Here is a 23,852-nt window from a genome sequence, read left to right as displayed (position 1 = left end):
CATCGGTAGGAGGGCAGAGAAAAGTTTAACTGGTGCCGTGACCAGGATCGTCTGAGCGGCTTCCTGCAGAGCGGTTGGAAGCAGTACCTTCCGGAAGATTGACGGCGCAACATCTTGGTGAGAAGCCCCGGGGACAAAGGTCCAAGTGAGGCGATACCCTGGTGCGAGGCCTCGGAGTCAAGGCTCCACGTCAGCGCTGACAGCGAGAGAAGCGGACCTACGGAGCGAAGCGCTGCGACTTAAGCGGCACCTGTGGCTGGCGGCTTCATCGGCCGGGAGGACGTGGTGAGCCTGCTGCGAGCTCTCGGTTCCGGCCGCACTTCTGCGCCTCAGGACGGGACCTGCTGCTGCCACGAAGCAAGTGCCATGACCGACAGCCCGACAATGGAGTGAGTTTCCCCATTCTCACTTGCCTCGGGAGTGCTTGAGCCGTAGGGTTAGAATTACGCAAGGCACAATGGCTACATTTAGTTGGCGAAGTGGCTGTGGCTATGGGTATGATGAGTATGAGTATGGCGCTGAGCGCGCAGAAATGTCAGAGGCCGAGCGGGCCATAGAAAAGGAGAGAGGCGACGCCATTATTCGAGACCTCAAGCGCCAGTTGGCGGTAGCCGAAGAGAAGCTACGGCAGGAGAGAATGAGAATTAAGCAACAGAAACGCTCTCAGAGAGCGGCACGTGTACTGCCGAAGACGGCACAGACACAGCCATGCCCTATCATCGTGAACGACGCTGATCAAACGCTGATCGATGCGGCGATTAGCGAAGATAGCGGCAGCGGCATTCAATCGATGCTTACTGTGAGCAGTCGAGAAAAATCCCGGGTTCCTGCAGATAGTGCAGCGATCAGCAGCGTCGAGGAGCCGCACGTTGTGCAGTCAACCTCAATTGTCGACACAGAAAAGCAGCCGTTTATTCCCGAGGTGGAAGTGAGCTCCACAGACGTGGCCGGCAAAAATTCGACGCATGACAAAACTGTGCAGGTCAACTCTGGCGAGGCAGCCGAGCAGGTTGTTAGCGGTGTTAATGGCACTGATGAGCGCAACGGCACGAACTGCTCGGACGGCCCGGTTGCACCGTGCGACCTTTTGTTGCCAGCTGAAGCACCAGCATGCCGGGCAGAGAGTTGCGAAAGCGGCATGGGCGTTCGCGTTCAAACGGCATGCGCAGCACTTACAACGACGTCGGAGAAGACAGCAGCACGGCTGGGTATGCGAGGTTATTCAGAGCCCGTAAACTCGGACTCGTTCAGCGCCGCAATAATATTGGCTCTAGATGAGGGGAATCAGAGCAGTGACGACGGGGGATTCACCCCATGCCCTGGAAGGAGCGAAGTTACACTACCGCTGATAGAGGCGAAGCGCGACCCATGCTGCGATCTCCTTGCGGATCTGGGCGACAGGCGGATCGCAAAAATAGAGGTCGCTGATGAATTCAGTGAGCTGGCCATGACATGTTCTAGGAGGCTCTCTAGACAAGAGCATTTAAAGCCTTTCGCGGAGGCTTGCCCCCCATATGCGCAGACGGTCGGCCTCTCCTTCGAGGAAGATGAGAGAGACAACCCCAGAGCAGGACGAATGCGAGAATGGTGCTTCCTGAAGCGCGCAATGTACACTTTCGTGCGAACAGACATGTTCGATCCTGGGGGATAGGGACAAATGCATCATGGCCATAGCCTTAACCCACTTTGCCACTGCCAGGTTGCGATAGGCGTAAATATTCTTTGTGGCTCGAGCACACGATGGGGCAGTGAGTGAGAGTGGGGGAACGTGAAGAGTGACTCTGAAAGTGATCGAACAGTTTCATTCCAGTTGGCTAATTGTGTCCTCTGTGAACTGTTCCCCTTGTGACATTTAATCAATGTGTGACGAAGAGCACCGTGTCATTAGGTTTGTTTTGCCCTCGTCGGGATCGTGTTGAGGTGTATATGCCACTTCATAAGAACTGGAGACAATGTATGCTTTGTTCATTCGGTATTCCGTTCCATGTTGTTGCGTGTGAAATTGTTCTAATGCTTTTACAAGAAGATTTCATTTCTGCTTGTCGTCCTGTACCTGAAATGTGTTAACTGAGAATTGTGCTTGCGTCCGCATGCCTGAAGGTATCTTCCCTAGCATGTTTTTTTTTTCTTCCCAATTGTTAGTAGGACGCAGAAACATTTTTTTGTTGGTACAGCGACCAGTGGAGGCCGGGTCCCCTGTGCTTTCGCGCGTTTTGTATGTTGTTGAAGCCCGGATTCTTTGTGATATTGTGGGCTTCGGTATGTTGTTTGTACAGCAAGTGTCCCCCCAACATTCTTGGTGGGGAGGTGTTAAGTGGAAGCCCACGGGGCCGATGCCCCCCCCCCCCCCCCCCCCCCGCACCTGTTACCAGGAGCGGTCATGCCCGGGGGGGAATCGAGGAATGTACGTCGAGGCGTGACGCCCGCTTAGGGTGAGAGCTGCGCATTCCACTGGGCTCGCGACAGCCCACGGGGACAATGCCCTTCCCCCCCCCCCCCCCGCACCTGTTACCAGGAGCGATCATGTCCCGCGGAAGACATTCCTTAGCTGTCAATCCGATGCGTGGCAATCGATGGAATGTGCATGCAGCGAGCTGCGTACGCGGAGTCACGCGCCCTGCACGTTCCAGGAGGAGCGGGGTCCACTGGGCTCCGCCCACTTGTACATTGCATGGCTATTGGTTCAGATTGGGCGAGAGCTGGTTTGGTAAAGCTCCGCCCAAGTATCGAAGGGTTTAAAACCCGTGGGAAACAACGATTTTGGGACGAGCGCGCCGAGTCTCAAGCTCGGCCGTTTTTAACAGCCTTTTTTTAAACTGCCTTTTACTCACCTGCCTTTTTATGTCAGTGCCGTCTTTAATAAATAAGTTTTGCTTTGAGAAGCTGGAATTGCTGCCCCAACCGGCAACGTGTCGCCGGACGAAGACCTGAAGTACTCTTCGTACTGCTAAAAGACGTCCCCATCGATAGGGGGGGGACGAGAGGAAGTTTAACTCCTGTTGACGGGAGATCTGCTCATATATTGATTGTTATAGTGAGACCTTACAATATACGGAAAAACTGCGTTCATAAACTGTTTCCCGCTCAAAAGTGCTTTGTTCCGTTGACTGTTGGAGGTAGTATTGGAAATGGATGGTTTCACTCTGGTTCTTTGTAGGATCGGCCTTTGCCAATACTCTTACAATATTTGGCCGATTAGCTGTGCTGCTAGGGAAGTAGCTTTTCGCCCAAGGGCCTTTTTCTCTTTTAGAGAAATAAAGAATATGTGTACGCAACAAGCCCTTCTTTTCCCTTCCCATGTCTGCTCAATTTGTCCAGAACTGCTCAGTATGCTTGTGTAGTTGGCTCGCGAGCACTTGAAAGCAGCGCATGAAAGTACAAACTAAGAAGATATTTTTTGTCAGCAATAATTAAGTAACCTTTACCCGTGTCCACAGCATTTCTATCGGGCATTTAGAAAAACAGAAGTTGTTATTCAGAAACAGCTTTTACTTCTGAGTTTATTTTGGGTATTCAGGAATTAATCAGGGAAATTGAATAATTCAGGGATAATTAAACTACACGTAAAATAAATTTGTAGCCACAAAAATACAGCACATAGCTAGGCTGATCGCTAGTTCTCCACATGCGTTTAAGGCCGCCGCCACTATGGCGTGGTATATGAGCATGAGCGAATGTTTTCGGGTAGTGAGTGAGGTGAAAGCGGAGTTTGTATTCGTTGACGTTTCGCGTGCTTGCATGGATAGCGGCCTTTGTTACGAAGTGCTAATTCAGACTTAAGATAATCCCCCCCCCCCCCCCCCCCCCAAGATCAACGTACAATAAATCTTGTATATCTCTTTACCACATGTACCAGGTATTCTTGAACAATATTCGAAACACATATATTGTAAGGCGCCTTATTTATATCACAAAACTTACGGAGCATTACACCAGCTATTAGAAGTCTGCTATACACATCGCCATGCCTTGAAAAGAATTGACAGCTATATAGAATGTGATCTGTATGTTTCGCAAAACTCGAGTTGTTATACAAATGAGTTGCATATGTCATATCAGTATCGATATAGCATATTTTCGACTAGTAACAGACTTGTTGTGTTCAGTGGGTCACGTTGAACAGCCATCCTTTTTAGACACCACGGCTTGCTGTGAAATTGTGAAACCGTGCACGTACGGACTGTCCAGATCAGTGTATCAGTTGCCATTGGAGATTGTGAATATAATTTTTTAGTCTCCGCCGCGCAAGGTTATTTAAGTGTCTTTACGCTAATCTCTCTTCCCCAAGCGATGAGTTGCACGTGCTGCATGCGTTTCTTTTTAACCTTTGACTCGGTTCCCGAGGGGACCTGTTTGTTTCATGTCTTTCATGGTGCCATGCATAAATTGCGTACGTACTGTACATTCAGCAATAAACCTCCGTTGCGAGTTACCGCTTGTCTCCGTCGTCCTGTCCGTCTTTCGTGTTTCTTTCGCGCTATTTTTTACATCACGAATGTTCACCAACTCGCCCAACTTTCGGCTTTACTCACTTTGAAAGCCGACACCTCGCGCTCGTAGCTTTTACTCCACTGACAGCAGATTCTCTAGAGCACATGGCGATTTACGTTGACTCAACGACAGCCCTGCTGTTAATAGACTTCATGATGCCATGCACATAGGAAATAAGTGCCACATGCAGTCGGTAAAAGTAGCTGGCCCCGCTGAGGTGCTTGTCTTCTCGGAACGTAATAGCGAACATTTATTTACAATATATATTCCATACATACGCACCAAGTTTCGTGTTTCGCGCGTAGTTAAATCCGAATTTCCAGGCCTGGAAGCTTCAATTAAAGACGAGGCTGCATAATATCGCTATCGTTCCAGGTAAAGTGCGCGGTATAGTAGCGCGCGTTGCAAGGACGGCTTCGTTACCAGGGGCACGAAGCCGTTTTCCCGGTTTGTGTGTGCGTGCGTACGCGCGCCTCGGAAGGCGCTCGAGGGGGTACGGGTTTTGCCGCTGCTTCTACGGGCCGAAAGTTCACAGCTCGCCGACGCTGAACTTGTGGCCGAGCTCCGCGGGGTCATTGTGCGCGGCGGTGCTGGCAACGTGACTCGCATCGGCCGCCGAGGGCCGCGCACACGTGCACTTGGCACACGCGTTCTTCCTCCTGGCGCTGTACTGTACTACACGTGGTGTTGAGCTAGCGGTGTCGGCTGTCACGATTTGAAGAGTGCCCGCATCTGTATACCTATGCAGCTCTCCCTGACCAATATTTGTCGTCCTAATATCTGTTTCTTGTGAGCTGTGGAGCAATCACTTAAGAAGACGCAGTAATCGAGCACGACTGCAGAGATACGCTGCGTTAATAGCTTCCTCCTTCAGGCGCCCTGTCCTTGTGTGCAGTGGAATCTGAAGGACGTGACGCGTTCTCCAGTCTGGAGCCCCCTCGGCGTGAAGGGGCGTCATGGCGCAGTGCGCGATCGCGCCGCTTGCTCTCTTTCGAACGGGTGATTCACGAACCGCGTCCCGTTGCTAAACAGCTCTCGGCAGCGGCTCGCTTCCGATTAAAAAGAAAGAAAGAGAAGGAGCAACACGCCGACGCGCGGTAGCAGTTGATGCAAGGGGCGACCGCAGGGAAGCGCGCTCCCCAGACGGCCGACCGCGCCCTCTCTCGCGAGCAGCCCGAAGGAGCGGCGGCGCATTCGTTGGGTCGACACGGCGTACAGGGTGCGAGCAGCTTCACGCATCGGGGTTTGTGGGGGTGGTGCGGTGCTGTCAAGCCATGTCCGGCGACGATGGCCAGTGGGAGGTTCTGCCGTCGTACCTCGATGTGCTGCGAGGCGTGTACAACGTGTGCCACTACGGACTGTATGTGAACAACGGCTCCTCCGAGCCCGTCACATCTCCTGGGCCTCGGCGGCCGTGGCCCATTCCTTTCGACGACTTGCTCGTGGTTCTAGCGCTGGCCGTCCTCTGGACTCTGGGCAGGCGGCTGCTCACCGATCGTGTCTTCAAGGTAACCCTGAAACTGCGAACACGCGTTTGCCCTCGCCTGTTGCTGCCGCTTGCCGTCGTCACGGCGTGGTCGCCGCGCTGTCTTGTCGCGCGCAACCATTGCTGTCCGCGCGTCGTCGTGGTCGGCCGACTGTCACGAGGCGACCGGACGCGCCCACCCGTGGATGGGGCACTCTCCCCACCCACCCGCGGCCGATTCGAGGGCCATGGGTCGGCAGGGGTGCCTTTCACAGGGGCCCGGCGCTAGCTGCGGCGCGCCGGTCTTGCAAGGTTCGGCCACCGCTGGCCCAGCATTCGATCACACGTAGTCGCGGTTTCTGGGGCGTCATCGCGAACGGCGTTCTGGTATGTGCCACATATAAGCTGTTCAGCCGGTGTGCCCAAATTACCAGCGGCGAGTGTGCAGAGTGGTGAGTGAGCGACACTATCGCGGCGACTTGGGCACACGGCCCGCACGTCCGCGCCTTCGCTTTTGTTTGCGTCCGTATGTCAAGTGCTCGCCGCTGTGTGCATTTGCATACCGGTTTTGTCTTGCGGAAAGTGAAACCTGCTTCAGTCGTTGCGTTTTGCATGGTTTTATCACCTGGTTTAGCTCATATTAAACATTCCTTCATATGGACTTTTGTTTTGATATTTTATTTAAAGGCCCAGAGGCGCCTTGCCATTAATTCACCGATCAGGTATTAAGTGAAGATCGAGCTTTATATGCATTATATGCAGTGCGAAAGGTGTGTTACGTAAATGTTAGGTTAGTTTTCACACCAACAAGCTCTTCGTCTATTTTTTGAAGTCAGTGTTTCGAACCGAACTTCAGGATTCTGGATTTTTGAAGGGGCGAAAAAAACCTGCATACTGAAAACAGAAAGGCTTTTTAGGTCGTTTGGAACTGTCGCTCAGACTTGTACGAAATCTGCCTTGGGACTAGCCACCTAGAAGAAAACTAAATTCGAATAAAGGCATTCATGACTTCCAAAATTGTCATGTGCCACATTTTGTGGCATTTTAGAAAATGGCTCACAATATAACCACTGGCTTTAAATATGCAACAAAGATGTGTTCTGTAATAAGCATGACTCTGTTTTCAAACACATAAAGCCCAGACATGTCCAGATAGCGTGCACAGAGATTTGTTATACAGTCTATATTAACAATGTATTTGTTAATGGCTGCATCATTTGAAACTGTCTTTTATCTATCACTGAAACACCACTTGATCCTTCTATAAACTCCTGCAAGAAAGGCCTCATAAAATACATGATGGATTTGTACAGGTGAATGACCCTTAATTAAATATGCCTGTGTCATGACTTATGTGTGTAATTCCTGGCGTGTTTCCCTTCAGTGTAGTTTGTGTGTAATAAAAAAAGGGCATGGCATTACCTCTTCTTTTATTGACTTTATTGCATGTTGACGTCACATGTTATTGCTGTTTAATGTTCGTTGCGGCTACAGCCATAAAGTTCAGCAATCATAGGTTGAATGGCACAGCTGTGGGGCATCAGGTGGTAGTTCTTATTGGCCAGTCTTTTTTTTTTATTTTGAGGACTTACCACATGGCATAAAATGGAGCTGTCACTTTACTATAGAAGAGCATGGATGCTATTTTCATCCAGGAACCTGAGCAGGCTAGTCACATGGCATACTCCCGTCATGGTTTGTACGTAGCAGATATATAAACAGCACCTTCATTCTGCAGTAGAATATAAAGCAAGCATACCAGCTGCCTGTTGGTGGAGGATTGCTGCCTTTGCATATATCAGCTGAAGCAAATGCCTTGTGGGGTGATAATTTGGGGAGCCCTAGCCTGAGGCGGCAGGTGGTGAGGAAACTTTTGGGAAACTGCTATTCATTAGTCGTTCATTTCCATTCACTGCATAATGTATTTTTTAGGTCATTTAGTGGTTCTCATTTGCAGTAATATTTCCTCTCTACATCACTTTGGTGCCTTCTTTGCTGTGACAGTGCCCATCAAACGGGCACTTTGGTTACTAATGCAAGGAATGAGAACCGTTTGTTCCTGGTTAACATAGCTCTGTGTCAGTTTTTTTAGAAACACTGGCGCCACTGTAATAGTTACCTTAGTGATGGGATTATTGCATTCATTGTGTATCTCTGCAAAGAATGAATTTATTAGAGCCATGCTGTTAATCATCAGCACAGCAGACATTGTGACGTAGTTTCAGACTTAGTTTCAGGTTAGTGGTAGTCATCTTGTATTGTATGCACTGGGGGTTCTACAAACATTGTGTGTATTAGCTCTGCTGCCTTGGTGGCGGTGGAAACTTGATTGCACACAGGGGAGTTTAGGACGTGCAGGTCCTTGGGCCCTAATGCTTCTATGTAGATGTTTCAAGACTTGAGACATTTTAACTTGCTGCTTGTACACTTTCCTTGATCACCAAACTTAGTTTAAGAACTTGGGATCGCTATGCTTGCTGACTGAAATTCAGTCTGTTTTTAGAGTTTTGTGGCTGAATTAAAGCACCTTTCTTATGTTAGATTGAGAGTTCCTCGATTTGGCCAGCTGTACCTTAGTTATGTAGAATCTGGTTGAGGATCTACTTAGAACTGCTGAACTTTCATTCATGAGGCCTGGTTTGTATCCCATTCTGTGTGCAGCACATTATTGGGTATGGTAACCTGTTTAATGGAGACGAGAGTGCTTTTGATTTCAGGAAACATGAAGCTCGTCACAAAGGAGGAGAACAGTCTGTTTCTGAATGTCCTCTCAATCATCTTTAGCCCTCCTTATTCCCTTTCCATCTGTAAAAATATACCAGCCCATAAGCCAGACACCTATGCTTGCAGTAATGATGAGAGTGCGCAGCTGTTCAGTTTTACAGCATTGTCTTGCGAGTTTCACGTGAGAACCTTTTGGTGGAGTGGAGATATGAAACTGGCTGTAAACACCACGAATTTTGTGTGTGTACACATATTCTCACCAGTTTCACTGGTCTGCTCTGTCATATGGTGCTGATTGACTATTTGTTTGATGCTTGTGTGATATTGCTGAAAGATTGGATGGCTATACTCAGTCCATGGGGCCTTTAGCTTTCCAGTAAAGCCACTCATTTTTCATGCTTTAGCATTCTGAGTAAATCTTATAAAAAGTGGGTTAACCCTAGTTCCTACATAAAGCAAGCTGCTTGAATATTTATTTGCCAAGTGAGTGCAAGGGGCACTGAACACTAAAGGCTGTCCCCAACCGATCTCAGAAATGGCTTCTCTGCTTTTTGTTGATGATTGTGCACTGTTGCTACCTGAGGTGTAGGTCCACTTCAAGATGTTTTTGAACATGAGCTGATAGGGGCAAAAGTTCAAGACATAGGTGGTAATGTCTTGTTGCCATCATTGTACCATGCACTGCTTTACGTTAGCAAACACTATTTTAATGTCACTGCTTTCCATATGACAGCTAGGATGGTTAAAGAACCAGTGCAGTGTTTAGCACTTGGCATTGTGAATGCAGTTCGTACTAAAACACATGCATGCACACACGTCAGGAAATGAAAACAAAACAATGAAACATTTCAGTTGGAAAACATCTCCTTAATGCAACTTGTTTTACTGTGACCTTCTCATTTGGGTAACTCATTTTTGCAAGAAATGATTGCTGGTGGCTGATTCTCTTTCTTGGTGAAAGTAACTTCAAGGCAAAACCTTAGCTGTGTCAGGATTTTATAAAAGGCCAGGATTTTCAAACAAAACACGGCTCTTCATTTTAACCCCCTCTCCCTCCCCCAGTCTTTGAGAACCACAGAATCGAAAAACAAAGGGCCATACCATGACATAATTTGAAGGGAATTCTGAGTAATGCTCGGCTGCTCATTGATTGGAGAACGAAGAGACTTCAGCAGTGTTGGAGCTTGCTTATTTGGCCATTATTAGATCAAGGAAAAAGCCAGATGTGTGGATGGTTGGAAGGTAACCTCTAGTTTTTATTCATAATTTATTCTTCTTAATACTGTTCCATGTTGCTGCTTTTCTTATTAGAGAAAATGCTTGTTATTGTGTCATACCAAAGAGGTGACCCCCTTTCACCATGATATTTTGAAACTAAAGGAGTCATTCTGAGACAGACTTTCCACTTCTTGACTTTCACCCCTAGCTGCTGCGATGGCATAGTGGCTGCGGCAATCAGCAGCTGATCTTAAATTCGCAGGATGGAATCCTGGCCACGGCGGCCACATTTCGATGGACTCAAAATGCAAAATGCCTGTGTGCTATGGGATTATCAGCGGGTGTTAAGGAATCGCAGATGGTGTAGAGTCACTTGGAGCCCTCCAATACATAGTCCGTCATAGCCTACATGCAACTTTGGCATGTTAAACCCCATTTACTACCACTATTTTCACATCTTAATTCTTTTGCTCATTTCTTGGTGCATGAATGAATGATTTGACCTCAGGCTCATTGAAGGAAGATTTTTTTGTCGTTGGCATTTTGTACAGATGGTTTATTTGTGGCTTAGTGTCGTGTAGACAGAGACTTAGCTTTGGCTATTTCTATGGCAGTCTCTTATAAATGATTGAAAAGAAGTTGTATATCCATAGTCATTTGGACCTACTGCAGTGTTTGTACAGAACGAAACATACGCAGTGACATTCAACAGAGTACTTTGTGAGTTTGTGTAAAGGCCAACTAAACTGCAATGAGGGCACCAGTATGGACTTTGTGCACACTGCTGCAGACATCGCACGAAGGATTCACCACTTATGGATGGAACTGTTTCAGTTTTGAGAATGTTTGTTTGTATGTGTTATAACTAGCCCTTAACAGCGAGGTTGCATGCAGAAATGTATTCAAGCGTCCCCAAATTTTTGTGTATAAAAGATGCAAGTAATGCTGTTGTAATAAAGGCCTCCTTTTTTTCCAAAAACAAGTTAGTAACAAGCTGTCCAAGTAAGCAGTACTGGATATAAAACCTTACTTCCCTGTTATTCACCATTTTCTGATTTGCACTGCTGTTGTGGACTGGTGGTGTATCTTCCACCTCACATGTGAAAGGTTCTTGCTCCAAATCCTGGTGCTACCCAGAGTTCATCATTTTCTCAAGAATTCTCTTGCCTAGTGCTGCGGTCTCTCAAACCAAACTGCTTTCCTTATTTTTTCCCACACATAAAAGTTGCAAGTTAGAGTGTTATCACTGCTATTTTTAGCATTAATGAACTGTGGTCCAAGTCTGCAATATTGGGTGTAAAACCTGACTGCCCTGTAACTGAGAGTATTATGAAAATTTTCACTGTGTGAACTTTTCACCCACCTAGATGGCTCAGCCGCTGTAGTGTTCAGGTCGTGAGCATTAAATAGGGGCTTGACACATGTTCTACAAGGCTTGATGTGGTCACATTGCACTTTGCATGCTTAAATGCTAAATAATGTCTAATTAACAAGACCAAATAACAGCCCTTAAAGGGCTGCTTGACTGAAAAATTGAGTTACATACAAAGACCACTACACGCCAGTATAGCTGGTGAAAATGTTTAGTCTAAAATATTACTCCTGTAACACGAGCAAGCCTAGCGAAAATGACCTCAAAAATTACTTTTTCTGGTAATGACACTGAAAATAGGCAGCCATTTCCTGTTGCTGTAAGTAGCATAGGACCCATAGTTGGTCCGGCCTAGTGAGGCACGTTTTCTCAGCTGCTGTAGGGTGTCACCAAAGTTTGGCGCCTTTTTGAGCCAATAAATACCTTACCATAACAAGTTAGGACCGCCTTTTGCGCATTTTGCGTAGCTTGCCTCTCAGTGCAAGCACCAGAAACTTGTAAGCGGAACTGTCCTGTGAAGTGTTGCACATCTGTACCCTGAAAAATATTCCAGTATACAAATTATCTCATAGTCGTAACATCCAAGGGCACTGTCTCGAATGAATAAGTGAAAAACTTTTACTGCTCAGTGGAGGTCTTAGTGAGCTTGGTGGGCAGAGCCCCATTCCCAGGGCCCCCATGGCTGCCGCAGCGACACAGGCCCGATCCTAGTTTAGTCGTTAGTGCACATTTTTTAACATTAGTCATTTGAGGTGCGCCTTTTCCTTCAGTTGGTCATGTCAGAATGCTAAAAGCTTGTTGATTAGCGTTGTGCCTGTATCGAAGCCATCGTCAATGCGTTTTCAGTAGTACTAGAGAGTTCAGTCATTGTGGGGGGGAGGTGCAGTGTGATGCTCTCATGCGCCATTAATTTGTTGGCATTCTTGTTCCACTGAGCAAATGATGCCAGCTGGGTATGTTACAGATGGCTTGTCTGAGCAAATACCTTGTTGGAAAAGTTAGCATGTTGTGCTAGTACCCCAGTATCATGCCTTGTATAGCTCAAGCACGTTTTCGATTCTGGTGCCTTATTGTCGGATTATTGTGAAGCTGAGTATTAAATGCTTGATTGCATGGTACACGGTATGAAAACCATCTCTCAAAGTAAGCAACGCGGATGTGAGTGCCCCTAATAACAGAACAGTAACAGGTGGCAGCTTTATGCGAAAGACAGTGCAGAAACAAAAAGGGAGGAAAGCACAGGTGGTATGTCTGACAAAATAAAAATCGTAATAAAAAGCAAAAGGGAAAAAGAATTCTACTCTTGAACCCAAACAGAGTTCTTCTCTGATCAGCAGCCCTTTCCTTTTCCCCTATGCCATAGCATTGTTTGTTTTTATTGTTTTTGTGCCACAAAATAGGTTTAGCTTTTGACAAAATCAGCTGGTAAGACTTTTGTATTCTCAATGCCATAAGGGTTGTAGGGATTTGCTGGGCCAAATTCAGTGTGGCGTAATAAGGCTTTTCAGTGTGTTGTGTGTACTAGTCTTTGTGCGTTACCTGGGAGTCCACTGGACAGATGTCATCTTCAACCTCTCAACCTATGAAACAAACATTCAAACCATTAGTCGCAGTGTGTGATGAACGATAGATGCTTTAGAGCCTTATGTGGCATGATGCAACTTTATGGTACCATATGGCTGTCTGTCTCACTATGCCGGCAAAGCTGTTCTGTGTGTGCACATGTTGTGGGCGAGGGCACTTCAGAACTGAAATTGTAGTTAGGTTGCCAACAACAGCATCACAGGCAGTTTATAAAGGAAAGGCTTGCAAAGCACTGCTTAACACAGGATGCATGAACTAAAACTGTGGTCTGTAAGTGCACAAAAGATAACTCATCATCTCAGGTAGCAGAGTGTGCAACACCTGTGAACAATACAACTTTAAAGGGCAACTCTGTGGGTATTTTTGGACATGTTGAGTTGATAATAACATTATATTCCCTGAGCCCCTTCTCTGTGACACACGCAAAAAAAAACGTTTCTCGAAAAACCGAGTCGTAGTATTTTAGAAGAGCAGAATTTGAAACCAAAACAGGGTCTTCACTAGACTTAAGGCTTCATTACAGACTAAACTGTCATCATGGATTCCATCATGAAACCTACCTATGCGCTTTCATTAGCGAAACTGGTGAATATAAGTGGCAGTTTGGATGATTATTCACCTGAAATGACCGAAAATAAGCTCAAAATTTTGTCCTTCAGCAGACTCAGAGCGAATATCACCAGTTATGCGAACTCTGATGTCACATACACAAGGTTGCCCATTGAAATCGTCCCAGTTGAGGCCACAAAATAGGAAAATTTAAAATTAATTTGCATTTCAACAAAATGCTGCCCGACATCAAAATTTATCACAAAAGGTCAGAGGAGTTCTGGAAACGTACCATGGAAGTTTCAGTAAAGTTTTTGAAGGTAGAAAAAACACCGGAGTTGCCCTTTAATACCTTTGGGTGCTGTAAGTGTGCGATGAAATAAATAAATATGTGCCTATTTATATTTTTTGTAATCCTCAGTGCAGAACTGTGGCAACAACTACAAAAACAAGCCAGATACTTTCAAACATGACTTTAAAATGAGAGGTCACACAGTGGAAAGCAGTGCGAGTGCTTGCAGCCAGTGAAGGAGATTGTCAAATACATGCCATATACTTTGCAGAGAACCTTGAGACTGATGGGCTAAACACGTGCATTAATTGCCACAGCACGTCTTAAACACTTCTATATGAAATAATTATGTTGAATGGCTGTGAAACTTTGCCACAACTATTTTCTTCACATGTTCTGCATACCTACAGCCAGATTAACGGAACTACAATTATGGTCAAGTTGGTCATTCTTAGGGCAACTACTATGGCATTTTCCGCAGAGATGACTGATCTCGCTATGTGGGGGCTACGCTGGCATACTTTTGTCTTCCACGAGCAAGTAGCTGAGAAACTGTAAAGTAGGGGAAAGGGAAGCACATCTCTCAAGTCACCTTTAAGCACTTCTGTTCTTTTGCCACCTCAGATGTAGCGAAAGTCGAACGGTGACTCATGGCTTGGGATATCGTGAAGGGAGGAGATTACTACTCCTCGATTTTTACACAATATGTCTTAGCTGCTGTCTTGCAAGTAACTCATGATGAGTAATCATTTGGTGTCAAGCTATGAACGGCAATAAAGAGATGCGATATGGATGAAAAAGAAACCAAAAGCGCTGCCGGCACTATGTTTTTCGACCTAAGGTTCAAATATTTAGGGCTAGTGGGGTGGCGTGTTAGATCCCCGCCCTAACATGTTTGCTCCTGTTTTCAGCCTCTAGGCTGGCGGCTGTCCCTAGAGCCGTCCAGCGTGGCCAAGCTGCCCGAGAGTGCCTGGAAGCTCCTCTACTATGGCTGCGTGTGGCTGCTCACAGTGTACGTGGTGGTGCTACAGGGGAAGTACCGCTTCTTCCAACAACCATTCTCCGTTTGGGATGGTGAGTGATTCCTCATATTTCAGAAAGCATTGGTGGTAGTGGCTTTTGCCAACTCCACAGTCATCTTTCAGAGAACAGAAGACAAAAGGAGACAATCTATGTCATTGTCAAAAGCAGGCGTGAGCAAGAAAAACTTTGCAGTTGGCAGCTGGGTGCCTTATGAGGAAAGCTGGGTTCTTTTTATGCCATGTCTGGTACACTCATATTAGGGCTCTGAAAGGTACTAATAGGGGACAAAAGTCTCCAGTGCATATGAACGAGGACTAAAGCTCATAGTTCTGTTATAAGCTGCTAGCTCGAGACCACTACACGTGTGGATAAAGTCGCATCTGGTAGTGAAATCAGGTAGTCATTGGTAGGAATGGCACTTGTATGCCTAGAGCGCTGTTCAGGCTTCCTGGAAACTTTTGTCCCCAAAGAACATTACTCTCGTTTATTTGTTCGCACCTGGTTTGACACCAGCACTTGAGTTTTCTTCATCTTACCTAAGCCTGACGGAAAGACAGATTTTCACGTTTTACTGCAAATTTTGCTATAGCTTTGCTAAGTTTTGTGTTTTGAATCTTTTGAATACCATGCCTCAGCATTTTGGGCTTCAAAATTCAACTCTGATCATTCTGAAACGATGAATTTTGGCACTCCTTTCACCGTCATAAAAGTTAACATGCAGCATCTGTTTTTACTGTATTGCCGCTGGCATGCCTGGTTTTAGTGATTGATATGGCCTCAAAAGTTTTGTTGGTGCGTTCTTTGGCTTGTTTCATGGGGTGCAATAATGATGGGAGCTTCATACTTTTTGAAGGAGTCAGTGTCAAAGAGCGTTCATGGCTTGTATAAAGGTAGCGATTTGAAAAGTCTGCAGGGAGTATGTTCGTTTCTTTGATGCCAGTTGCAATGCTTCACATGACGCGGTGTCCATTTGACATTGCAACTATATTTAGTTGCCTTCTGAACATTGCATCGCCTGGTTAAGCTCCCTACCTTTCTGTTATTCTGTTTCTCTCTCTCTCTTGTTGGTGCAGTTTTTGGGGACATAAGCCATAAACTTTAATAAGGACCCATAGTAAGGTGCAACCTGTATGTGTGTGCGTCACATGCATAAATATGGTAAAATTGCTCTCAGAATGACTTGAGAAATTTAATTACATCATTCTGACCACTGATTTTGTACACATTTATACTAATTACTCCTAAAAAGACCTCAACTGTGGTATGTATCCATACCTCATTTTTATCACTGATAAGAAAACTTGCAGTAGAACTGAAAATTGCTGTAAGAAGTATTACAAGGTGTTTGACTGATGGAAAAGGCCCAGAAGCTCAATAATTTTAAAAATTTTATTTTACCTGCGAATATGGGCCATGCCAAACTATACACACACGCTTGTAAAAACACACAGGACACCAAGGAGTCCTATTAGCGAAAAAGAAAAACATGCTGAATGGGTTGCTTAATTGTTCCGTAGTATTCAACACTCAAAAATAAGATACATAAGTGCACTGTCATCCGTTAGACGGCACTGGGAGCAAGTGGGACGAGTCCCGCTGTCCTTTCCGTAGCTTCTCCAAGAACGAGGTATTTAGTCACTCATGCCAGTTCATGTATGCTTCAGCGTGTTCTGTGCGTGTGCCGTGTCATGTGTCGTAGAGCCTTTCCCTTGCTCGCACACTCGGCCGCTCCGCACACACACTGCTTCACGCTCGTCCATCTTGTCTACACTGCCACTGTCCTGGTTTTTCTCGGCTCTGTTGAAAGACAACAGGAACTTAGGAGCAGAGAAAAGACACAAATACATAGAACGCATAAACACGCACGGAGAAGTGCAAATGCAAAATTTCCAAGAAAAGCTGGACGGTTCCTGGGTCCGCGCTTCGCTGTGTGTTTCGAACAAAAGCGACCCTGTCCCTCCGGTCGTAAAACAGTGGGGAAGCCTCTAAAAAAAAATACATGCATGAAAAGGAGGCTCCCTAACTGGGGATGTCACTGAAAAAACAAAACAAAAACAAAACAAAGATATATGAAAAGATGCGCTCGCTAACATGTTGAGGTGGTCGAGCTGATCGTGTCTCTCGATCGTTCAGTGTGTGGGGAAAATGCAACGACGGCGTTTCATCGTTGGCTGTGCACGCAGCGACTGGAGTCGAACCATGATCGGGCACAGATTTCCAGAAAATTATGCCTTGAGTTGTGTCTGGCTCCAACGCATCGGCCTTCCAGACAACGGTCAAGAATGTGGTGGCTTGCGGAACACTTCACTCTGGATGACTATGTCCACAATCCAAGGCTACTTCAGACAATGAACGGCCCTGGCTGAAAGAGGCTGGGGCCAGGAAGGACAAAGAAAAAAAAAAGCGCGACGAAACACCGTGAGCAGACCCAAGGAAGAAAACAGAGAATCCGTGCCCCCCCCCCTCCATGCTACATACCAGGTAGCAAAGCAAGAAAGGAATTCTTTTCAAGGCGGGGCCATGACATAGACATGTGATGTACTCCACCAGACACCACGGCTCCCGGTAACATCAGAGGGGGAAGGGCAAATTTTCCTTGTGGAGCCTACTCGACCAGGCGCGAGAGAGAAAAATCTCGTGGAGGGAACAGAAGGAAAGGAGCACGGCGAAGCATAACTATGCTATTAATGAGTCTTTCCAAAAAATGTTTGCGGCCGCGCCTTCCAAGGATGATGCCTCGCTACCAGAGAGGTAGAAAATATTTTCAACCGGAGGGCGGTCAGTGGCCTTATAAAAATTGACCAACGATAACGGTACTCCCTAATGTGAAATTTGAGTGCAGCTTGATTTTGCGACATTTTGAGGCAGAAAACATGGATGACGCTTGAGCTACACTTAAAGGGACTATGCAATAAATTAATTGAGATTACGTAAAGCAGACGAGAGATAGGCATTCGATCACTCGTCACCCCACTGCAAGAATTTTTGAGCTAGCATCAATTACAGTGAAGATATAGACGATTAAAAATTACGCTCCTCCTCTCCCCTCTCAACTCATACACGAGGAGCACCAGACAAAAATAAAGAAAACAGTTCTGGGACTGGGCCCCGCCCATGAATACGTCACCCGCTGACGTTTAATTTGGAACTTCCGGTTGTCGCTCCTAGCCCCCCAGCAGCAGCGTCGGCGGCGTGGCGGCATCTCTCCAGTCTCTTCGCCTTCCTGGATTGCGGCGCGCGTCAGTTTTCTTTGCTTGTCATCTGTGGTAATTAGCAGTAATAAACCCGGACCTCGAGGTGCAACTGCTCGCTTTTACGGCCGCGATGGGCATCAAGCCCTATGCGTGCGCATGAAGAGCCGTGCGAGTGGCTCCGGAACTCCCGACAGAAGGAGGAGGCAGAGGAAAATTAAGCCATATGTGCGAAGGCAATGCCCTGGCTCGTGCTTGCCCGAGAGGGTCGCGCGGCGGCACGAGCAGACGATTTTGATGGCTGCCGGAAGTGTGCCCGTTGACGTCGGGGCTTCCGTGGCTCCAGCGAATGAGAGCGTGTGGTGGCCTGGTGACGTCATGGGTAGTGTGATGTCTTTGTTTCACGATTTTAGTTCCAAAATAGGTCACTACGAGCACACCAATCGGCCCGCGAATTTTAAAAAACACGGTTTTTAAAAATTGATAATCAATTGCCACCTCAGTTCTGAAGACTCATACTTCGTGTGAATGCTTCTTAGCATCATTTCTAAGCATTAAAAACATTTACAAGTGACTTTTTGTTCGTTGCATAGTCCCTTTAAGAGCATATTGTGAGGCATAGCTGCTTTACCGCTCAAGGTCTCCATTAAACTGTCGCACTGAATGAACACTCCTCAAAGGTGTATAGCGGCATGGTGCAACCCTTGCTTGGTTGCAGTGTCCTCTCCCGCATTTGCTGCTCCCTGCAAGAACACGTTGCAATGTGCTTGTCTCATTGCTTTAAGTAGGAATGCTGAAGGCATAAAGGACGTGTCTTTGTTCGGCCCATACGGCACGTGGCCCACATATTCAGAGCAGCACTTGCCTGTTCCCATGGTAAATGGCGTGGACTCACAAACAGACCCCATAGATGCCCATGCATGTGTTGGTTGATAGTTTGACTTCTGATTCATGACTGACTCAAGTTGCGAATATGACTTTTGGGGTACCTCTTACGCTGCTTCAAACATAATCAGCTATGCACCTGTGCGACAATTAAGCCACCCACAATCTTTGCGCAAGGAATCTCCCCACTTGGGCAAGGCAGTGCGTCGTTTCGCTTTGCTCTTTGCTTTGCTTTAGCTCTGCTGGTTGTGCTGGCAACAACGATGATGCACAAACTAGGAACAGGCGCCTAAGAGCTGCACTCTAAAAACAGCCTTCAAGTGATAAGCAACCTGCTTCAAGCATTCAATGCTTGCACCTAGCCTGGACAAGGAGAAAAGCCAGCTGATTTTGGTTTTGCTGTTGGAGATATGCGCTGTCTTGCTTGCGCAGTGAGCGTGTGCATGGGCCCTCCAACTGAAAAAGGCACATGAAACTTCAGGATCAAGTACAGCACGCATTGTGCCCTTTGGCTAGCAAGAGAATTCATGGAGTACCTTCATTTAGCAGTTTAACAGCTGCCAAGGCTTTGGCTGGCTTAGTGTGCAGTACTTTTTCATACATGGAAGAATAAATAAATATTACTACTATTAACAGCACTGTGGACTCTATGACAGCCAGCAAAATGCATGCAGCATGTGCCAGTTGGTTTTTTGAACTTCGGCTTGCCTGAAAGCAAAGGGCCGTCACCAACTTTCCAGGCGCGAGTGGGCGCAAGTGTCAGCTATCTCCTCCTAAACTCTGGTTGACAGGGCTCGTGCCATCATGAGCATGCCACACAAATTTGTTTTGTTCTTCCTGCATGCACAGCTGGCAGTGAGCAGTCCACTTTTTTGTTTTGCAGACAGACCACAGGTGTGCATCAGATTTACTTTGAGCTGTATCGTGCTCTTGCCTTAGAGAGCCTGACTTTGAAAACGAAGCACTGTGTTCGGCTGGCATGATGTGCTTTAGGAGCCTGGTTTTACATTTTTCCACTTCTCATGCATGAATAATCCGCTCTTGTAATGTACGATGGTCACGCCTATAGTTATGAGCTGCAGTTTCTTGTTAATTAATTCAGCACTGCATTGTTAAAAGGAAATAATTATTGGAAACAACAGGCTATGCCAGGCTGACACATTGCTCTTCTTGAACACTACCAGAATTTTTTCTTGTATGAAAAGGTGACTGCACCGAGAAAATCACAAATGAAGTTGTGATTTCCTCCCACATTTACACCTCCATGCAGTGCAAGTGGCATTATGTCATTTTTATGATATGTAACCTTTTAAGCTTATTGTAGTGAAGGGCCCACCAGTGGCCTTATTACATTATTTATAAACAGGAGGCACCACCTTACTCTTTGTCACTCTTCATGCTGTCAAGCTGCCATTTTGGGACATGGCGGCATCACCATTTGTGAATAGCATGATGACCTTGAGAGCTTTGCGCTTCTGAAGTCTCTGCACATGGCAGCTTTACATAGGCTGGCAGCACGGCATTCTCTAAATTTCTCTATTTCTGCAATGTTCACTGCGCTGTTTTCCTTCTGTTTCAATGGCTCTTGCTCATTCAAGAAAGTGTTGCACATAAAATGCATGGGCCAGTTCTGGCTGGTGAAGAATCAACTTGTGACTGGGCGCAGTACTTCGAATTTTTGAAAGGTGTTGCTGCGTGCCTTTTTTGCTTTTATGTAATCTGGCTTGTACAAGCTCTGAACTTGATAAAAATGATATTTGCAATGTTTGGGCACTAATCTACCGATGTTGCCAAGACTTGGTTTAACTTTTCAAGAGGCATTGTTGCGCATTGTTTGTGCAAATTTTTTTGTTTTACTGAGGTCTTGGAAAATTTTTGTGTAGTAGAATACCATACCAGCATTTTTTGAATATAGTGATGTCCTGTTGCTGTGAACACCATCGGTGTTTCACAACAGTAATCTTGCATCTGATTCTTCAAAACCCCATACATTTGTGAGCCTAAGGGTGCCAGATCAGACGTGCAGAGTTCGCGCGGAAGAGCTTTCTACTCAGTTTTTTTTATAATTTCTCTCAGGCTTAGGTGGACATTGTGAGGATGCGTTGCCGTGTTACAAAAGAACCCCTCCCCTTTTTTTTCAGGTTGATTGTGACGTTGGCTTTCCAGAATATGTGCATTGTTTATTTTTTTGCACAGGCTCAACAGCAGTGGCTGAAGCCAAATTCTTGGAATACTAGAAGACTGCGTGCATAACTTACTTTCTTGATAGAAAGTGGCCAAATGATGCTGTTCATTGTTCCGTGCTGTGCTGCTTTGTTTCAGACACAAAATGGCAAAACCAGCTTTTATAACCAGTCACAGTACAAGTGAAACCTAATCCCTTATTTTGCTATCTCTTTCCATGTTTAAAAGATATTTTTTTGCATGTGCTCCTCAGTCACTAACTGCAGAGCTCAATGGGAGCAGCTTGTGTAAGACAAGTTTTGAAGCACCTCCTCAAGTGCATTCTGCCATATTGCAAGCATTGTTTTGATTTTGTCTGCCCTCACTAGCCTGTCTAGGTGACACATAACCAGTCTCTTGGTTGGCTTCAGCCGGAAACAATACTGAATGATGCAAGAGGGCAGATGCCCTGACGAATGCAGTAGGACAGCAACGCACTTGGCACATGGGGCTGGTGCCAAGAGCACCATTGGAACATAGATCCAGGAAAACACACACATAAAAAGAGCTTGACATGTTAGGAATATAATTCAGCTGAAGCACAAGTGTTTTTAGGCGAGTCGGTGCTAGTTATGCATGAAAACGCTTTTATAGTGCTGACATGGCACAGGGCGTCAAGACGAGCAGACACGCACAAGTGCTAGCCAAACGGTGAAGGTGCAGGATATGCCACTTGCTAGGTGCAATTGTTATCCTACTGCATTTGTCTGGGTATCTGTCTCAATGGCGTATCGCTGGCGTGGCTCGATGCAAACCTTCCATGCTCTCCAAGGCATGAGTGCACATGTCGTAAGCATGCCAACGCTTCATCTTCTCTGAGGCTATGTAAGGCCAAAGCAGTATACAAAAAACATCCCCTCGTGCCGCACAGCTAAGCCTCTGTTTCCCTTTACTTCAGAAAGTTGGTGTGTTTGTTCAGTTTGCTGGCAACACCAGTAAGATGAGAATGTCTCTTGCAGGCTGGTCTCCTGAGGCAGCTGTCCCTTCGGACATCTGGTGGATCTATGCGGTGCAGTCAAGCTACTATGTGCATGGCATGTATGCAGTGGTGTATCAGGACCTATGGCGCAAGGACTCCGCCGTCATGCTATGTCATCACAGCTTAACGTTGGTGCTCCTTGGCATGTCCTATGCCTTCAGGTGATCATTGCCTTGGCCTTTTTTTTTTTGCTTTTAAAACCGCGGCGGCTGTGTTTTTATGGAGAAAAAAACGCTAAGGCGCCCATGTGTTGTGCGATCATGTTAAAGATCCCCAGGTGGTCGAAATTATCCCTCCACTACGGCACCTCTTCCTTCCTTTCTTCTTTCACTCCCTCCTTTATCCCTTCCCTTATGCAGTTCAGGTAACCAGGGATATACAAGACAGATACTGCACCATTTCCTTTCCCCAAAAAACCAATTATTAATATTATTAAATATGGAGTGCTCTATGCTGGCTGTTATTAATGTATCTCAAAGGCATTCATAGCCAGAAACCACAAGGAGGTAGAATAGAAAATACTCCACATACTCCGTGTGTGTCTTGGGGCAGACAATCGGAGAGTGGATTTTCATGAGAACAGGTGCAACACATTGGTGGCAGTTGCTCTGCCAGGCATTACGGTACACTTTAAATGTGCAGTTGTTCTATAGGATGCTACCAAGTTTAACAATTTAACAAATTTCTGTTTAGCCAGCAGCTTTGCTTTTGCTTGCCAGGTTACAAAGGTTAGCTGGTCCCCTTCTTAGTAAAAGGCAAAGCACTTTCTCATGCAAGCGATTTCTAGCTGCTTTATTTCTTTCCAAAAGGTTGAAGTACTGAGTGCAGCTGATAAAAAAAAAATTGAATGTCAATGTTAAAAAAACATTTTTTTTTCTCACTTGTGGCTACATATTTAATTCTATTGCCACAATTTTGTTGAAGCCTTTCTCGCTGTTTGCCTGATATCACTGGTAGATTTAGGCTTAACACTGTTTTTTACAAACAGTACTCTAAACTCAGGCTTGAAGTAGGGTTGAAAACTGCTTTCTTTTAGTAAATTTCAGGAAAAGACTCTGTAAGGAAGCTTTTGCAAAATTGTATAACATAGCATGGTATTGCTTTTGATCTATTTCCTGTTTTTGACGTCAGTTTCAAATTTGCCGGTTTATGGAAAATTCAGAAAAAGGCTGAATTCGAAAGGCATACACAACCTGTGAAATCTGAACCTCCTGAAATGGTGGCCTTTGTTCTGTGAGCAGCTCATGTGCACTGTGAGTGCTTGATGCCTCATGAAATGGAAGTAATAACTAGCATGCTACGAAGCGGGGAATGCTGATAGTAAAAGCTCGTTAAGTCAAATTGCTAGTGGACGCGATCTCAGTTCAAATTAACTGAAATTCGAACTAACGAAAGCAATGAAGAAAAACAGTACTCTGCGACCAGGAAGCAGCAGAGCATGGCTCCAAAAAATCTGTGATTGTGGAATGCATTTTTCCTTTGAAAGCAACAGCAAGCACTTTTTGCTCTAAAGAGTGAATGTGGCGGAAGGCCTCCTCTTCTGCTTCAAAACTGAAGAACAGGCAGGCGACATTAAGTCTGGCCATGACTTCCGCAGTGGAGGGCCTCACTGGTGCCTCGTCATCTTCCTCGTCGTTGTCGCTGGCAGCGACAGGTTCTATGTATTTAACATGGAAAATGATGTCCTAGTTTGTGGACGCACCACAGACAGTTGCGCTCGCATCCACATTGACATAGTCCGCAAAGGATACGTCTTTCAGAACGTCCTACATGGGAGCAGTGATGCTAGTAACATAGTCTCCGAGTGCAGGTGGCTTGTCTGCTTGCTTGACTTGCGTGACGATAGCAGTTGGCTA

General features: G+C 46.0%; 1 protein-coding gene across 1 annotated transcript in view; it reads left to right on the top strand.

The window, feature by feature from the left end:
* Positions 1–5,578: 5,578 nt before the first annotated feature.
* LOC144136440 (ceramide synthase 1-like) overlaps positions 5,579–23,852 on the top strand; it is a 46,170-nt gene continuing 27,896 nt past the window's right edge. The window contains exons 1-3 of the mRNA XM_077668760.1: positions 5,579–5,999; positions 14,607–14,769; positions 21,977–22,157. Of these exons, the coding sequence (XP_077524886.1) occupies positions 5,766–5,999; positions 14,607–14,769; positions 21,977–22,157 (578 nt within the window). The 5' untranslated portion in view covers positions 5,579–5,765. The remainder of the gene's footprint in view (positions 6,000–14,606; positions 14,770–21,976; positions 22,158–23,852) is intronic.

This window comes from Amblyomma americanum, chromosome 6 (assembly GCF_052857255.1).
Source record: "Amblyomma americanum isolate KBUSLIRL-KWMA chromosome 6, ASM5285725v1, whole genome shotgun sequence".
Taxonomy (NCBI): domain Eukaryota; kingdom Metazoa; phylum Arthropoda; class Arachnida; order Ixodida; family Ixodidae; genus Amblyomma; species Amblyomma americanum.
Note: the sequence above shows the minus strand (reverse complement) of the source record. Positions and strands in the feature narration are given on the sequence as shown.